Source organism: Platichthys flesus, chromosome 1, assembly GCF_949316205.1.
Source record: "Platichthys flesus chromosome 1, fPlaFle2.1, whole genome shotgun sequence".
In the NCBI taxonomy this organism is placed as follows: Eukaryota; Metazoa; Chordata; class Actinopteri; order Pleuronectiformes; family Pleuronectidae; genus Platichthys; species Platichthys flesus.
In genome coordinates, this window is record NC_084945.1 from 8,977,090 (window position 1) to 8,997,044 (window position 19,955).

General features: G+C 40.7%; 1 protein-coding gene across 1 annotated transcript in view; it reads left to right on the top strand.

The window, feature by feature from the left end:
- The window catches only part of LOC133935858 (protein diaphanous homolog 3-like), a 147,335-nt gene extending 128,071 nt beyond the window's left edge, over positions 1–19,264 (top strand). Inside the window, exon 28 of the mRNA XM_062381283.1 lies at positions 17,675–19,264. Within this exon, the coding sequence (XP_062237267.1) occupies positions 17,675–18,042 (368 nt within the window). The 3' untranslated portion in view covers positions 18,043–19,264. The remainder of the gene's footprint in view (positions 1–17,674) is intronic.
- The last annotated feature ends 691 nt before the right edge of the window (positions 19,265–19,955 follow it).

The window sequence follows — 19,955 nt, forward strand, 5'->3', positions numbered from 1 at the left end:
CATTTTGTTGTGATTAAGTCATTCACACATAGTGAAGTGAAGTATCTCGTTATTTGCATGTAGTGATTTTTAAACACTAAAATCTAACAGAAACGTTAAGATTTACTTGATATGTTTAGCAAAAACGATTTGGGATTTTATTTTTAACCAATACTGACTCTAATTTTAGGTAATTAAAATGTCCAATGTAGATTTTCATATTCCCCCCCCCCCCCCCCCCCCCCCCCCCCGCATACACACACATATTAACCACCTAGCAACATACTTGTTTCCCTTAATTGAAACATCCTCTGGCCCGATGCACAAAGTGTTAATTGTATTAACAAGTAACTATATTTACTTGTTAATACTGCTAATTAATTCTGCACTTTTTCTCTACACAATTTCCAGTCTTTTCCACATCATTTTAAAGAACAAAATGATCTATATAGCCAGTATAAATGTGTCACTATTTTTATCTCCTTCATCCTTTTTCTTTCTTTGTCAATCTGGTGAATTTGGCATTATGTTAGCATAATTATTAACACAAGTAAAAGAGTTTATCATCACCCATCTAAAGCTGCAAAACAAGATTGTTGTTGCAGACCAGTGCTAAATGTGGGTATGCCATACACCAGGATTAAACCCAAGGATCTTACCAAATATGTAGGCTGGTTCTTCTCCTGTTATCGTCCTTCTTGGTTTAGAGATGTCTGATTATGTCCAGACTCGAGCAATTCCAATAACAATGTAAGCTTGACCTCCTCGCCAAGTGTTTTGGCAGATATGAAGTCACTGCAAAACAAACCTGATTTGTGCACGCCCAGAGTCTTAGACTAGCATCGCTGAAGTGACTGCTGTAATTGCAGTCGTGGTTGTGTTTCCAGCCTTGTTCTAGGCTTACTTTTGCCTATACTTTGTTACTACTACTTGTTACTAATACTGTGTTCTCTCTCTCTCTCTCTCTCTCTCTCTCTCTCTCTCTCTCTCTCTCTCTCTCTCTCTCTCTCTCTCTCTCTCTCTCTACCACATGTGGACGTTTCATTACTCTAACTCTTGTACATAGTCTGTTTACTGCATTTGCATATGTGGGAGGCATTGCTTATTTCAGGAATCTTGCCTTCAGATGATTTCCTTGACTGTGACGAGGGGTGTCTGCCTGTGGATTGATACACATCAGTTAACAGGTAGACAAAATACAACGCAGAAGGAAGACTATGCTCATGGGTTTGCAATCGACTGTGTAGCTTCACGGACTAATCTAGACATTGACAAAGTCTCAACGAAGTCATTATCTCAGCTGAATGAACGTTTTATCTTGCCAAGAATTAAATGAGTTGAATGGTGGGTGATCAGTCTGTCACAGTTAGGTGTATGATCGTAAAATCTATACAGCTGACAAACAAGTTTTTGAATTTCACTTTTCAGAACCTGCATTAAGGTGCTAATGAGTACTTATTACAGCCAGTGTATCTTATTTAGATTTTTTTTTTTTTTAGAATCGTCCACATTTACTTCCATCAGACCGTTCCTATAAGCATGTGTTGCCTGTTTGTGATACTTGCGCTCTCTTTCCATCTGATAGCAGAAGCGTAACCAATTCCTCTGCATTTTGCATAATTGCCTCTGCTAGGGTCCGTTTTTACATCTATTTATGTGTCTTGTTGTCTTTAACAAGGCTGGGCAGGGCTTTCAGTGATAAACACCTCGCTTCATACCTCTGTCCTGTGTCCTCATATCCTCTTGCACTAGTCATTATCCGTCATTATTGACTTTATTTATGCAAAACACATTTCCCACCACATAAATACCTGTATTTTCTCAGTGGGTGTAGAGGGAGTTGTTTTTTTTTCTGAGGTGATTATTGCTGTTGTTTTTGTGGTAAAGATATGATATGTATTTTTTGTCGTTTATTAAAGTGACCTTCCTGGCTAGTCTACCTCTCTCTGCTAAATCCTAATGAGGCATTTATAGCTGAAAGTCGCTGTCGTTTATCTAAGTTTCTGAAGCAGGAGGGAGCCACACACCCATGTACCTGCAGTGCCCAGCTCTCGCCCTCTGTTTTATATCTGCTGCCTGATCAATGCCACCGACACCACCAAAGCGTCCCTGATTGTTCTCAGACAGAGGATGTTACACGCTGTCGTGGTGTGTCTTTTTTTGAAGTTATTTACTTGTTTGTTTCCCTCATGGTCTTTTCTTTGTTCCTGTGTTTGTCTTGTGCAGTGTTTGCTGGTTGGTGCTGTGATAATTACAAGAAGGATTGTGCCACAGGCGCTCCTGTATGCTCTGATGTGTCACACTGAGCCATTGTTCCTCTCATTGGCTGATTAAAGAAAACAGATACGTATCTAGATGTTATTTCATACAACTGGCTACGTTGAATAAATGGCTCTACTGTGCTTAATATAGCTGATTTAATATACATCTTGATCAAAGTATGTTTTAAGGAAGTAATCAAACACAATTTGATTCAGTGCTACCATTTTACTTTATTCTCTTCAAGTCACAAAAACCCTTTCTTAGAATGAATGATGGGACATTGGCCTAACCCTAAACGGAAGTGATTAAAAAAATAAAGCATATACTTCAGAATAAGGGCACATATTAATAATCGTTTAAATAATCGTGATTTTGATATTGTCTAAAATAATTGTGTTTATGATTTTTTCCATAATCGAGCAGCCCAAGCACTGTGTGGTTGAAACTTAATAACACGTTCAGTTGAGCTCCGTTTTCATCTTATTTTTAAAGCAGGTAAAAATGACCTTTGAGTCGCCTCAATACCAAATGTAACGATGACGTTTTGCATACTGTTTATGCTTAACTACAACATTTTGCTTTGCTTTTACTAAGTTTTAATAATATCCTATGAAAATTACAGTAGGTTTCTACTTGAGATTCTGTTCAAATCCTCAGCCAATTTAACTCTGCGCGGGGCAGCAGAATGCAGTTTTAATTTTTTTATTTTGTGCCAGGGACAGTTAACTCATGATCTGCACTTTCACTGAGCTGATAAGACTGGCAGATACAGGGGAGAAAAACACACTCACTAAAAGACATTATTACCTGCTTAAGAAAAGGTATCTGTCATATCGAGCTTTTTACAAATGCCTGTAACGTTTTCAGCTTTGTTCGGTTTCAAGCAGTTTGAATCGATGCAGCTGTATCTTAGACATTAAGGGCGGCACATTGATTCCAGTTGGTGAGACGCAACTCCTAGTGTGTCTGTGTGTGTTTACTTTGTCGTTTCGTTTAAGGTTTTTATCCAAAAGAAGGCTGTAAATGTTCATTTTGAGCACAACCATGTACAAAGAAGAAAGACTAACCTACAAAACGAACACCTCCGCTCCTCATCTGCCCCACGTGTCCATAGGTCAAGGCTAACATGAACTAGCGAAACCAATTACATGTTTACAAGGCTGGTACTTTGTGATTTTGTCATTGATGATGCAGTTGCTTTTGGATATGTGCACGTTTGTATTGATATACAGTGTTTCCCCCAGTAAATCTGTCAGTCAAGGTGGTAAGCAGGTGGCGGTGCTGTTGGCGCGGCGCGTAGCGGCGCGGCGAAAATTTTTGGGGGTATTTTGCTCAAAGATGCCAGTACGCATGAATGAAATAAACAACTGTTTATTTCAATATAAATAAACAACAGTAGGTACAAATGTTGTGGAAAACATGCAGACACTACAAAATAGGGTTTAAGCCGGTTTTTAAGAAAAATCAAGCTGCCTCTGAAGATGACAGTTTGTGATGTCGGATTCCGTTCAAATTAACCGCCTATTCATTGTGGACGGCAAGAAAAAAAAAGTTTTCGCGCATGCGCACCTGATTCTGTATGATTTAACATGTACGCAAATAAGCATCATTCTTTGTGCCTTTTTTACGTAAATGGTATGCCACATAAGCCTTTACGTTACATATCATTCATGGACCAATTAAAATCGAGATATTACTAGACATTTACGCAGCTTAAGGCCAATGTATGCTACTCCGAGTCCGTTGCGGACTGACGGACGGACGGAGCGGACGGACCCTTTTTGATTTATAGTTCTACGAGCCTTTTTGTTGTGAAAACAATTCACCGCCAGAACAGTAGATGGCGCAACTGAAGTCGAGCTTAGAGAAGCCTACCTCATGAGGTATATAGAAGAAGTCCACGCTGGTTTATTTACGTCCTCCCGGCTCCTCACACACAGTGAACGATGGCAGCTAACAGAAAAAGGATGTTGATGACGCGACAGTTTTTGCTGAATAAAGTGACACCCAGCGGGTCATAATGCTTATGTTATCGTGTCTTAACGCAGCGGTTCCCCGGTCTTGTTTCCAAACTGCGTTGCTAATTCAACAGCTGCAACAGCTTGAAGCTACACGGAGGCAGCTAGCTTCCCCCCAGCTTCCACACACAGTCAGCAGGGACACCCGATACTAACTACTACCGTTAGTTAGTATCGATCTAAAGTGTTTGCTTCTAACCTGACGGTGTTTGAGAAAGAGTGTCATGAGCCGTGGGATTAAAGTCAGCGGGTTTTTGCGCTGTTCCCACCGCAGTTAGCATGGTGGTTAGCCCGCTAGCCACGTTATGAAAGTTCGTTATAACAGTATGTGACCGTACACACGTGCCGTAAGTGCTCTAACCAGCCACCGTCAGCCGGACAACGCTGCTGGCTTAACACACTTGTCACACGAATTATAGAGTCGTAGTTGTGATTTTGGTTTATTGTGATGTAGGGAATGGAACAGGAAGTTTCCATTCCGAAATGCTGGCGTTAGCGGACCAATCACCAATATTTTTTTCAGTACATTGGTAGTCAAGGCGGGGCCTTAGTCTTGTTAAGGCGGCCGCCTTAACAAGATAGTGCTGGGGGAAACCCTGATATAAGAGCTGCTCTTGGTCACAGTCTGTAACCGCGTTGAAACCCATTAGGCAGTGTTGCTCTGCTTGCCATTTACAATATTAATACATTCTATTGTCCACACTGCTGCTGACTCTGTGGACTGTCGAGACATACAGTAGAACCTGTCTGAGGGGAGCATGGATGCTATGGGCCCCGTGGGTGCTCTCAAAAGGAATGAGATGGATGACACACTTACAGCAAAGCACCGGGCTCTCCCTCAGGCCAGATCTGTTAAAGATGCTTTTGTGCATAACCATCAATGCATGCAAAGATATTACACACATGTGCTGTAACAGTGGTGGAGTAATTGTACACACTTGGACTTTAAAATACAAACTAAAATAATCAGTTATTGCTTACACCTACACACAAACACACATACCTATGCACTGAGGTCGCTGCCAGAGATCCCAGGCAGCTTGTAAGTTATCCCCTAGATGTTTACTAACTGCTACTCGCTGCATAACGGAGCTTCATAATTTAAATGCGTTTCTTCATCTTGAGAGGGCACACTCTTCGGTTCAGCCCTCTATTGATTAGAATCAATATTGTCCAATCTCATCAACACAGCCGTCCTTGGCCAACTGATGTCTGTCTTGCGGTAGAATCAAGGTATAGAGATGAACTACAGCTTTCTTTGGGCAGATCCATACCTTTCGAGGTGATTGGGTTAATGCGTTCCCCTGAGCCATGATGTGTGTAACCTCCATTTTTGCCACATCATTTGTCTGCTGCATTGATTAGAGGTTCATTGAATGGAGCAAGGCTGGCCAGACATCAGTTCTAAGAGCAAAAGAACTCTGAAATAGGCACGCACTTGGCTGCACACACTCTGTCGCATTGCTGCGTCAATTTACTTGCGTGTGTCTTGTGTAAATACATTATTATATGCTCTCCAGAGAGTTGCATAGACCATTGATGCATGTATTTTTAATTGCCAGGCCAGTGTGAGAGTTGGAGGAAGAGGCCCCTGGACGGAGGCTGAGCTAAGCTCAGCCAAGCTACCCTGTCACTTAATTTGTTTCCTCTCTGACTGCTTCCCTTGCTCTTTTACTCCCGCACTGTCTCTTTGTTTCTCTCTGTGTTAGTCTGAGTGGTGCGAGCTGACCTTCACTGGGACACAACCATGATTCTAATTGCATTGATATGTCAGTGAGCTCCAATGTTTTCAGGAGAGCAAAGCAATATTACCCCAAAGCCCCGTAGTGGTACCATGCGATCTTTGCTTTCTTCTCACTGATGAGTCACAGACTTGAGTTGTTGAGAAGAAAGAGACAGACCAGACACTTTACAGAGTCTGGATTTTCTCTGGGGCAACATGACACTTAGGAATTACCTAATTTGTGTGTGTTTGTGTGCACACACACCTCAATACGCCCCAAGAGCCCCCCAGCCTATGATCTGCAGAGAAGCATGTACTGCCTGTGACATGACCCATAATTTCCTAATGGCTTGTTTTTTAAATCTAGATTTGGGCTTGCCGCTGTCTTTTCTAATTAGTGAAGCCAAAAGAATCCAAATTTGTCTCCACTTAACTAGTTCACTCGATCCACAGAAAAAGCCACAATCACATCTGTGCTCCGTTGACTTGCAGTGTTTTCTCCTTGATGTATTTTGTCCACATATCTAGTTATTTGCATTTAATTTGGCAAAGTCTGTTGGAGAAATAAAAACACTAAGATTTGTCCTACATTTGAGTAAAAATCTACCAATTTTCTGGTAATGATATTTATTTAATGTCACCATCACTCTGCATGTCACCGCCTTGTGTATGTTTTGATTTTCTAATTTCTTTCCTGCCAACTTGTGGGTGTGTGCAGACGCTGCTGCCCACAGGTTTCTGCGTATGTGTGTCAAGTTTATTCATTAAAGATAATATCTGAAATCAAGTGGAAGGATACAATTTGCATATTGTACATTTCAATTACTACACAAAATAAAATACAAACAGGATAGATAGATGGATAGATAGCTATCTGAACCTCCTTCATTTCAAAAGTCTGAAGTTTATTTATTATAACATTAGGCTCATTTTTTTCTCAAGAGTCACATTTATCCAATATTCTCTGATAAAACCCATGTGTTTACTTAACTGAGGCAAATTAAATTAGTGCTATGGAAATGCTCAAATTTAGCTTAAGATATAATTTATCTATAGATATAGATAAATACTTAAAATTGACATATGTTACTGTTATTTTATAGCCATGCAAAACCTCTAGGGCTGATATAGGCTCTGTGAAGGCGAAGCTCACATCGCACGTCCTCTCTCTCGCTGCGATGTTCGTTTCTCACACTTTGATGAGTCCATGTTGAGTTTTTCTTTTTCTAAATTAGAGTCTGGATCACTTTGATCTGACTGAGGCTAGGTTGTCAGAAGCCTGCTGCATTGCAGTGTATATACACTAATTTGGCCGCACATGGGTTTTCATTTAATTTTATTTTGCTCAGTTTATAAAGGGAGAAGTAAGGAACCATTTTGCAATATAGAAGAAAACCCGCTCTTCTACCTGGTCGTCTGTGTGAGAAGAGATGAGGCTGAGAGACGGCCGAGGGGCGAGAGTTACAGTATCAGTGAGGAGGGGAAAAAAGAGTGAGTTCTAGACAGTGAAGGAGAGAGTGGAGCAGAATGAGATAAAGGCGGGGGGGGAGAGAGAGAGAGAGAGAGAGATCTTGTGTCGATGGAGACAGGCTGGTTACCAGATGGGTTTTGTCAGAGAGAGGGGGGAACAGAGAGGGGGAAATGGTTAAGAGATGGAGGCTGATGTGGCTGTCTGTAATGCAATATGGCAGATGCGATTTTATTTTTAGGACACAAGGCCCCAGAACGATAGGTTTTATAGGGTTTTGAGTGGGTTGATCTTTTTAAATATTCAACTTGAATGAAATATGGAGCATGACTCCGGGCTGTTTGGAATTCATAAGTCTGTTTGGCAGGAGTGGCCCTGCATATGGAGAGCTGTCAGAGTCCGCCTGAGTGTTAAACACAACCCCTCAGCTGGCAGGAGAAACAATAGCAAGAAAGAAACACCTCAGAGGGACTGCAAGAGACGAGAAGAAAGAAAAGTCCTCTGTATGAGGGAGAATTATATAATTACCTCCTAATATTTCCGAGAGAGGCTGATTTTATCTTGTGTTGCATTCATGGGTGTTAATGAATGTCAAGTGGTATTTAAATGACCAACTGCGTGTTGAGTTGGTCTGTTTACAACAAGAAGACCAATTTTATATTTAAAGATAAATGTTGTCTTCAAACAAGCAGCAATTTAAGAACACAATCTTAATGAAACAGCTTGAAATATGAAAGTGTTCTTCATATCAGCAGCTGACTGATCAATAAGTAAACAAGATTACACACCCATCCAGATTTGATCATATGAATCAACTGAATTGGTTTTATATGATGTGTACCATTAAACATTGTGTTAGACGATGGCATCGGGGGTGGGGTTTGGAACGGCTTTACAAAGTTAGCATTGGCAACTGAGTGCAGAAAAGCTGCAGTTTTTTTTGTTGCCATCGCTGGTTAGAATAACAAACCTGCTGGTGATTCATCGTGTGAGCTGTAACTAACTGACTTGAGGATGAGCTTAACTGAAACTCGTCTGCTGTCACTGTGTGGGCTCTGTGCACGCCGCTGTCCGCACTTGTCAAAGAGAGTTTGTAAGAGGAGAGAATTTCCACTCTGTAACGCCGCCGCTCCGCAAGTGACTTCATCCGTCACTGTCGGGTGTGGCGTTCTGCAGAATTAACTCTCATATCATTTGGTATCAGAAAAATAAGTTTACAGATTTCTTTTCTTTTTTGGAACCATGACTTCTAGTTTTTGGAACAAGAAGCTCAGAAAAATAAAGTGTGTGCGACTAATTGGTCTTCAGCTGTGATTTTCAGTGTGTCACACACACTCGCCATTTAAGCAATGGACTCATTAATTGTAGATACACAGAAAGGAGCCAAAAAACTTGATAACAAGAAATGTAAATTGTGTTTACTGTAAATTATACAAATCCACCACTGTCATTCTGAACCATTGCATTTGCACATAGTAGTTATGTTTATTTTGTCAGCTTTTTTGTAGTCTCATTTTGCTGTATGTCTTGTGCAATTAACACCAAACTCCAAGTCTTTGTAGACATAAATGGCAAGTACAGCTGATTCAGATTTTGTGTTTTTGCCTTTTCAGTTCTGCCTTGCACAAGAATTCATCAGAAATATGATGACTTAAATGTGTTCATTATACAGACGTATTATGGTTGTTGTTGACTGGGTGTTCTGTCGTCTACCAGAGTCTGCAAAAGACAGAAGCTGTCACATAACTTCTTTTGAGTCAGCCAGTCCTTGCGACTGACTGATTGCAAGCAAACAGAAGAATGTGCGCTCTTGTCCGCCTGTCTATCCGTGAATACATTTGCCAGTCTGTTTCAGCTTCATGTCTGGAGGCGTGTGAAGGATCAATATTTTCCTCTCCAGGTGTGACAGGTGTACACCACTTGAGAAAGCAGTGATAGAAACCCTTAGTTAGTTTGAAGCCACTCACGGAAAATGCATATGCATTAGACTAAGACTGCTGGGGATATTTACCAGAAGTTACCACACAAAAATGTTTAATTCATGCCAGAGGCAGCGGCATATACTGTTTACACCTGTAACAGTGGAAAGGCTGGTGCTTATTAAAAAACAACCATTTTGTCTATCTATGTGTGTGTTTACTTCTCTGCAGTGAAGTGTGTCTGTCAGGTTGTCTCGCTGTGATTGTGTCTGATGTCTGAGGAAACATTCTCAGTCCATTACCCTGCATGTTGCTATAATGAGAGTAAAGCAGGAGTAAGAGCCCAGGTTACTAAAACCATCTGCCAGGTGTATTTTCCCTTTGTTGTACAGGCAGACAGGTTTGTTTATATAGTAGTAGATGATATTTCGCATTGTTTTCGCATATTTGTGTTATCGCTGACTGTGGTCTCAAAATACACCAAGTCTTTAGGTAAATTAATAAAATGTAACAACTTACAGAGATAGTAAAAACCAAAAGGCTTGAAATGGGTAATTTACAACACTAAACATCATGTTGTTGTTGTTTTTTTTTCCTCTGGAGCTATTTTCATTATATGGCAGAGCAGTTGAAAGTGTGGAAAGTCATTATTTCTGGAAGATGTTATTTCTAAGCTGGTAAAAAACATTAATTTAACTTTATTCTTTTTTCCCTCAAAGCCACAGTTAGGCCAGTAATGGGAATATATCTGTTTTCTATATATTTCACAAGGAATGGTCCAACAAATAATAGATTTTTCAGGCCAATAGAATCAACAACCAACTATCTCTGTGTATATCTACAATGAATATATCTTAAGATTGTATACAAACATTGAAGTAGACTCCAGAAAGTGAAGCAAATGCCTGAAATGTTGAAAGTACTGGTGGTGTTTTTCATCATCAATTTCTCACATAGGCAGAACGAGAGAAACATAGTCGCCATTGTCACACCTCGATATGCGATGCTTTGTAAAAACTCATGGATGGGATTCTTGTGGTCAATCAAAACAGAAGCTTGGTTTATTTAAATGTTATTCTCAATAGAGCATTGTGTACAGTGGGAGTCAGTAGTGTGTGCAGGGTAGAAATACTAGTAGAAGGAAACCAGGCTCACTTTTGAGGCATTGTTCGACTTACCAAGGCGTGCTAACGCAATGTCATGCTTGGCTGCAGCTCACAGTGGCAGGGGTTCACACTGAGGGACAGAGGACTTGAGGGACAGCCAGCTCAGCTCTTTCTATGTTGCCCTTTTTGGTTTTAAGCAGTCGAACCACCGAAACAACCCGACCAACTGCTTGTTGACTGGATTTTAATATTACTCAATCACTTCTGCTTATGAACTGCAGATGAAATTTGTTGTCATGTCTTTATTAAGCTCTGCTTTGTGCTTGTGCACAGATCATTGTCATGTTCATCTATTTACACGGATGTTGACCATGATTTCTTTATAGGTGAGTCGTGGCCTATTAATGTCAAGGAACTGCCCCCATTTTCTCTTTTGAAATACTCTGGTTGTTATCCAGGCTTCACTTACTATGTCCATAGATTACTGCTAAGGATGTCTTCCCAATTTTATTGCTTTTATTTTCAGCTTATAGTTTTGGTACACTTAAAATAACAGGCAGCTTTTATTTCTTAAGCATTATAAAACCAATTAAAGTCTTTCCAATTGTGTGAGCTCCCCTCAAATAGCACATGAGAAATGGGGACTGAGATGGGCCAGCACTGTTCTCATATCCATCAATAAATTAAATTATGTAAGTTTGAAAAGAGATGTTTTTGTAATTTTCCTTAATTCTTAATTGTTTTTCTGAAGAAATAAATTAATTGCTTATTATTAAACTAATTAAAAAAGAAATCAAAACTCGCATTCATTTATCATTTATCACAAGAATACTTAACTCTAGAGCTGCAAATAATTGTATTACAGATGTTTTATTTATTATTCGAATAACGGATTAAACGTATTATAAAAGATTTCCCTTAACAAACTGACAGTTTTCATGACAGCATCCTACAGCTGAATTTAATATCAGATTATTGTATTTAGTTTTTTTCAATCGCTTCTGAGTTTAAAGACAATTCAAAACATTATATATACCGTATATATAAACATATAATGTATTTTGGTTGATTCAATGATCAATAAATTACTTCACAACCCTAACTCTACAACCAGCTGCTATCTTGACCTAAAAAAACAACGTCCATTTGGGAGCAAAATGACGTCGTACGCAACATTGAGCAAAACTAAAATAATACAGACAGCTTCCAAATTATGTTGCCTTTCAACGAACACTTTGATAAATTATTCTGTGTTTCTAAAAAATATATATATTTTTTTTTATTTGGGAGGGATAGAAAATAAAATCACAGCTGAAACAGAGAGAGCAGGTCGGGCTTTAGCTATAACAGTGCTGGTTTGCAGACTTTACCCACTGGGATTGTGTTAAGTGCTCTTCCCACATAGTAGCCACACACCTTATATCTTATCCTCTTGTCTCTTCTTATTCCTCCCTCTGTCTTTCCACCTCACAGGTGGTCCGCGTCAGTAGCAATGGGTAATAAAATAATCTAACTCAATGTTACCTAGTTAAATCCTCTCGCCTTCCTATCTGTCTCGCCCTCGGGTGTCGCCACACGACTCCACATTTCAAATCAGAGTGGCTCTGCAGATTTGTGCGATTGCAACTTCGTGGCATTCAGCAGTATCGATGAATTTGCACTGGTCGCCCAATCCTACAAAATGAATATCGCGTAAACCCTGTTTCCTGTACTGCTGTCCAAATCACACTCATTGACTCTGTGTCACGCCACTGTCTTGAGCTGTTTATTACGTCTGTCTTGTCATCATCTCCTTCTTCACGTCCTTTCCTCCACTGCCGTCCTCCTTCCTTCCATTCTCCTTTCCCTTCTAGCCGCCTGTCCTTGTTTTTAATCCTGTCTGCTGATTTTTGTGTGCGCCGGAGAAGCTCGACAAGCTGCTCTACACGTACACACACAGTGAACTACGATGCACGAGCAAGGGACAAACCGTCAATGACTGGTGTGTTGCCAGGTAATGATATTTAATTACGCCCGGCCTAATGCACTCGGGCAAACTAACAAGCTGCCTACTAGCTTTTAGCTTTTAAAAGACTCACTCGGGGACATTGATGCATCACACACATTTATGACACCATACACTTTCAGCTCCTCTCCTCTCCCCCCCCCCCCCCCCCCCCCCCCAAGTCTGTTGTTGGCTCTCAAATGTCGATGATTTTTGTAAAGGACATTTTTCTTTGCATTTTGGATGCACATTTTTCATTATTCGAAAAACTTTTTCCAAAAATGATACTGAAAATCAGACTTGTTTTTCCTGTGTTTGCATGTGTGTGTATACAGGCTGTCATAATATCAGATTTTCACAACAGGATTGTCACCAAATGTTATATTCACCTTTTTCTCAAAATAAAAAGCTTATAAGAGAAGAACACCAAATACATGCATAAAACATCCGGTGAAATGTAGCATCTAGTTTAATGACACCAAAACAAAACCTGAACAGTGCACACATGTCTAAAAAATATCTTGTTCTTTTCATAAAACTCATATTTGAATAAAAATGATTTAGGCATACTTCATGCTGGAACTATGAAAATTACCATACACCTTGGAAATCATATCAAACACACCAGAGTGAAAAATTCAGACCTCCGGACCTAACCCTTATAAGAGCTATGGACTTTAGAGCTCTGGTGTCACTTGTGTCTCAGTTATGCATACATCAGTCTTTACTGACTTCTGAAACACTGTACTGACTGTACTGGAGCATTTTGAAGCCTATAAAACCTTAACCCTTCTCTTTATTCTTTCATCTCTGCTCTGCTGCCTCTCTGATGCATAACACTGAGACATCCACATTTCAACACACAGCAAAAGAGCATTTCTTCTACAATTTACGATATCTTAACAACCAATCGAAAAGGAACCATTAATAAATGAATCAGTAATCCAATAAATCAATGGATTGTCCCTAGTTAAACATTTTGCATTAATGTACAAACATGGTGTTATCCTTATGCAGTAAACTGATGTTGCACTTGCAGATGCAAAAAAAAAACTGGTAAATAGTCGTCGTTAGACTGAACATGCAGTGAACTGCCAACCCTGCAAGCTGTGTTCTGATTTATGGAAGCTGCAGAAGCCTGTGTTTGAGCTTACTAACTTCAACTTGTTGTGTCAGTCACTCTGCAGAGAGAATAAGTCACTTCACTTTCTGTGTTTTTTTGCGAGTGTGCATAACTACTCTCTTCTTAAAGTGATCAAATACGGCAAACTTCATAAGAGTGGAGAGGAGAGGGGGAGTGGGAGATGACAGGAAAGGCTCATCTGAAACGGTATTTGAAGTGGCAAATGGAAATGTGGCAAATGATCTGACAAGAGAAAATATGAATTCCTCTCTGCAGCTATTTGCAGGGGGAAGGGGGAGTCACTGCTCTGTTTTCCCCATTGGACTGGTCCTTTTGCATTCCTGAAAAATGCCATCCTATCAGAAATGCATTAAACCGACATAGCTCCATCTTGAAATTTCTGTCTCTCAAACCATTCAGAGCAGTGATTAGTCGTTTTTTGTTTGAGAATTTGCTTGTGTTATACTGCATGAATTCCCAGTGTCAGTGGCTTGTGAGCTGAGAGACAGTTTAAAGGCACATTTTACAGCAGAGCAGAGAGCGAGAAGAGACACAACAAGCTCAGTCTGCCAGCTCTTTTATCCCTGTTTTTCTTCTCTGCTGTGCCTTCCAGCAAAGTAAAGGACAGCGGCAGACAGAGGGCTGTGATAGACCGGTAGTTTAGCAAAAGCGCATTGTGTTTGTGTTTTTTCAGACATAGGAAAATACCAATCTCCAGGCATGTGCCGACTGTTTTGCTCCAATCTTTTAACGGCTCTTCATGTATATGAGTTCATTGTCACCACAATGGCGGCAGTTCAGTGTATCTGTAACAGTCGGGGAAAGAAAAAGACAAGCGAGCACTGCTGCAGTCTAGACTTCACTTTGTGCGTCTCTGCTGAGGCTCCCTGCCTCGGCCTGCCTGCCTGCCTGCTAACATCTTCAAACTTCAAGAGAGCAGGGGAGGGGCGGGGGGAAAGATGAGCAAAAGCTCATCGGCGTGAGTTGAAGCAGCGAATATAAGCTGAGCAAATTATATTACACAAAGAAATGTGAACTCCTTTCTGATGCTGTGTGCAAATAGAATAAGAAAACAACCTTCTAATATCGGACAGAGGCAATTTTCCAATAGACTACTGTCAAATTAGGTTGTGAAAATTACATTCTCTGTCTCTCCATATATCTCCCAAATTCTATACATATATTTATCAAGACTTCCAGCAGTGGATGGAAACAAATATATATATTCATAGCAGGAATTTGACAAACAGATGTAATATGCAGAACAAATCGGTGAAAGACGCATGAGAACAACTCGTTCTTGAGAAAACGGCAAGAAACAAGAAATACAAGAACACAGACTTGCTGACAGGTTCATAGCCTGCAGCCGACCTGAAGCAAGCTAACAACAAAGCCAGTGAACTTCAGCTTCTTGTCCCCTCCTTTGACCCCAAGGTCAAAGGAGAGACCTGACACAATAAGTTGTTTTATTTTCAAGGACATGTAACCATTTAGTGTTATTTATAAAGCCAGATGTAGATGGAGGACAATGACCTTGAAATCAATCAAATAGCCTCTTGTTGCCAAAATCAAAGTGGATCTTCATCTTTCTTGGAGTCCGCCCAAAGTGTTGTTACTTCTTCATTGTCAAAGGGGAAACGGATAAATGGAATGGAAATGAGAAACTGCCTTAAATGAGTTCTGATTTGTGGGTGTTCTGTGACATCATGATTCCGACAAGGTTATTGGATTGCGATTCTTAATTGCTGGAACACTGTGACCACTGATGGTGATGAAGTTATTTCAGTGTTTTTTTCATGCTCCATATTAATGTCATCATCTGCAAACAACTTCATTCATTTGCAATTACAAAACTCTTAATTTGAACAAAAGCTGCATTACATTGTACTGATTATTTGTGTTTCTATGATCTCCATATCGGATGCATATCACATATGTGCATCCATGTCGAATCGTCTCAGAGGGATAAGTGCACATCCCTAGCGTCGCAGCAGGTATTCTGTAAACGACACCAGCCTTGTCTTCAGATTCCTGATCATGAACCAGAGCAGATATTTCGATTAAAATTCCACTTGACTCGTTCTCCTATAAAACCCTGTGTCAGTTGTTGGTTAAAGGACCAACTCTTGAGATGAGACGTGTTTTACATCTCCCAGACGTGTTTAACAACTTGGAAGAAGGCGTCCGTTGAGAAGCTAGCAGGGCTTCAAAGGAAGGGGCAGCTAGGTGTCACAGGCAGAGTGAGGAGAAACTGAACTTGCCAACACTTTGATCATGTTCACCACTAAAGGGCAGAGCCCTGTTAGGAAGAAAAGAAATGCATTTTTAGATAAGAGGTCTTATTGAAGTGTGTTTTCTTTTTTGTATCTCTTTTTGAAGTCTAGATATTGAGATAGTACTCTGTATTTCTCTCTTTATATATATATATATATATAAAAAAATTAGGATTTAATGCAGCACAACATTTTCAAATGATTAACCCTGCTAATGATCTCAGAAATAAATATGAATTTAAAGATTTGCGTGTTTGAAACCAGTTCCCACTTACGTGTTCTCTCTCTCTCTCTCTCTATCTCGCAGATGACAGAAATGGAATCAGTTTAGAATTTCAACAGAAGTGTAAACAAGATATTAAAATGCAAATTGCTGATACCACGATTGATAATTTTCCCAACATCAGCCACGAATCCGTGGGTGTGTTGTTTGTGAACGAAATGTGTGTTTGTGGATGTGATGGAGCAGAAAGGAAACAGACATGGGGGGTTAGATGACAGGTTTTTAGACGGAGGAGGGGGACATGATAAGGGAGTGTGAAGCAGGAGGAACCACGGTGGGGAGTAATTGTCTTTTTTCACTATTGTGAAGCAACAAACAGGAAGGGAAAGCTGAAAGGGTGAGATAATTACAGGAGACTTGGATTTTCAGCTGCGGTGAATGTTCAGTCACAGCAGTAAGAAAACACACCACTAATTTCGTCCTTTTAAAATACAGACTGCCTTATTTGCCTTGCTTATTATAGCGTGTGTGTCTCAATGTGTGTATGTGTGTGCACTTCCTGTCTGTAGGGCCGTTGTGTTTCTTTGCTTAATTTTGAAGTCAGTTCCTTCTTGTCTGCTCTCTTTCCTCCCTTTATCCTTATTTATTTGTCAGAGGTTGTGTTCAGGGACGTTCCTTGTCATTTGTCAGCGCGGCCCATAAAACACACTGTCATGACTGACTGGCCACGCTCCAAACTCATTACCGATTGGCTGACAGAGCGGGTCGCTCTGTTCTGCTCTGCTGTGTTTGACTCCTGTTTGCCAGACATTTCAGGCTCAGGAAACTTTAAATGCGGTGGTGTCTTTCCTCGTGCCACTCCTCTCAGCCTCACGCTCAAGGTCACATGAATATGGATTCACCCTCTCCTTCCAGCGCGCACATACTGATGATGAAGTCTAAGATCTACACAGAGGGATTATAATTCAGAACGCAGGTCTGATCTGGGCCGTCGCTCTGTTCCACTGTCAGCCTGGGTGTATGTTTTAAGTCGGGAGCCAGAGGGGTGTGGGCGGGAGGGTGAGGAGAGCGGCGGACGGGCGGGTGGGAGCGGGGGAGTTGAGGGTAAGAGAAATAAGAAAGATGAAGAGGACTTCTGTACGAGCACAGAGCTTAGATGAAAAGCGGAGGAAGGAGAATGGATGATGATGATGGTGGAATCCGGGGAGGTGGAGCTGGGTGGGAGGGTAAAGGGAAAAAGGACTGGGAGATTGGAAAAGGCCGACATTTTGATCAGCCACATCCGTTTCATCATGTGGAGCTGGTCGCCAACACGTTCAGCTGCAGATAATGTGTCCTCCTCATCAGCGTGTGTCGAGTCACTGTACGTTCTGTGTTTACACATCCTCGCTAAAGTGCTTCATGTTACTTTCCCATGTTGTTTCATTTGCTGCAGTACATTTTCTATTCAATCCCTTGCTTCTTTTTTTTTAACCTTCCTCCTACTCTCCAACTTGCATGTAATTGAATCTGTTATCTGATTAACTCCCTTGCCTCCGTTTGTAACACGTCAGCTTCTTCCTGTTCTCACCTCTCTCGTCTGTTTCTCACTCACAGAAAACAAGGCGCCTGTTCAAAGGTCTCGCGTTCGGCAGGATGTGAACCTGGGCAACATTCTGCAGGAAGCTCCGCCTGCCAAGGGGACCCCGGCCGAGCCTCAGGGTCATCCCTCCGCTGCCAGGTCGAGGGCCACGGCCTGTACGGAGCCGGGCCGCAGGTACAGAAACACTCCGGGTCCTGGCTACGGGCTGGACAGAGAGCGGGTGGTGGAGAGACAGACAGTTAAAGTGACTGAGAGAGAGATGTATGTTGAAGCAGAGCCTCCAGGCGTCCAGACGTCCTCAGCCGGTGCTCCAGTCGGCAGCTGCGGCACCAACGGGGAGTCGGATGTAGAGGCTCTTCTGGCTAAACTCAGAGCCCTCTGAGGTTCACCTCTTTCCTCTTAAACCACATCTACAGCAAGTTATTACACACAACACACACATTAAACATGCGTTGAATGTAACCGAAAGGATTTCAGAAAATACATTTTAGTTATAAAGAGACAGTCGTAAGATTTGTCATCAACACCATCACAGGGAAATCAACATTAACAAGGGAAACAAGGACCTATTTTTTTTAAGCCTCATAAAGTTTAATTTGCATAAGGTCACTAATGCACACGATCATGTTTTACTACATGATGGATCAGAGATAAAACTCCTTTGTCAAAAGTGGCGAGTGGAACACAGACGGCTGCTCACTGCTCTGTTCTCAGAGGTGATGACACAGAGTGATTCACAAAATCTGATTGGATGGAAACGTACAAATAACAAATAAAATCGAAATGAAAAGCCGAACAGATTCAGCAGCGTCTCTACCTGATCCTTCAAAGTGCACTGCCGAAAATGTTTGGCTCTCATTTATCAGGACTGAACAATGGGAAATATATAAATATTATTTTCCCTGCAAGCAAAGAGACGATATTGCTAAGCACTTTCTATGTAATCCAGAAGAATGCAATATAAAAAAATATGTATATCACATTCCTTTCACATTAGTATTTCCTATGAACTGCGTTTACTATTCTTTTTAAACCTTGACCCTATATCCTATCTTACCTTTCAGTTTATAGTTCCATGTTATGGTTATGTTCATCTTCATGTTATTAGTTATATTCAATTAAAAAGACTTTAAACTTACTGCATTTATTATTTTTGGTATTTAATTATTTTCTATATTATTATTTCTTTTGCTCCTTTTGAGTCTTTTTCATTCCTTGTGGGCAATGGGGGGGCTTTTATATTCAAATTGATGTAATTGTTTGTATTTTGTATAAAAAATTGTTTATCTGCATCCGTACAATCAAATATATCCACAAAAAACGTCCACACGAGTCACAGGATGCGATATCGATGATTATAATTTGCGTTGATTTTCTTTGTGCCAGGATGTTTTGTCACTTTGTCTCGGAAACATTTCTTTGAACAAATGTGTGAGAAGGAACCAAAAGGTATGATCGTCCAGAATGTAGCACAAAAGAATTGAGTTCATCCGGCCACAGGTTGAACCGGGAATGATTCTGTTTTTGTTTCCTTACAATCCTGTTGAAATGACTCATATGTTGTATCGTCACATATTTTAGAAACTCATATAAAATAAAAAAAAACGGAAAATGGTGTTTGTTGTGTTTCTTAAATCCGAAAGACTGAATTGAATTGTTTGTGCAACTGTTAATTTTTCTTTTGTTGTTGTTTTTCTCTGTTCTTAAGATGCTCACGGTCAAACATGAGCATTACTCAGAGCATCATTGCTAAACTTTGCCTTTAATAATTTTCATTAATAAATACAGATTAAATCATCTAAATATGTTCCAACCATAGACACAGAATATAAAGATGAACCACGCCTCCCCACCAGATTGACTTGGATATATTTTCCACCATCTTAGGCTTTTGCCCTCATGTGGATCCAGAGGCTGCGCAGTAGTGATAGTGGTGTGGAGCTGTGGTGTTGAAGTCCTGCCCAGTTGAGCTTAGTTTGGTGCATGGCCCGTCCACTACCATGGAGGAGGCGATCAGGATAAATTGGTTTCACCTTTGGGGTTGGGGTTGGGGGGTTTACAGCAGTTTACCAGCTGTAAAAAGCTGAGGCTCAAACTTGATGGAAGGAAATCACTCAGATTGTTTTTTGGTACCTCCTCGACTGTTTCCTTCCACATCTGCTCGGCCACATGAGTCGGCGCGGTCCTTATGCTCCATGTGCTGCTCAAACTTTTGAGTGTGGGTGTGTAAGATGACAAATTTGTGAACATGTGTGACGCCATTGTCGTACAAACATCCCTGACTGCGTTCACACC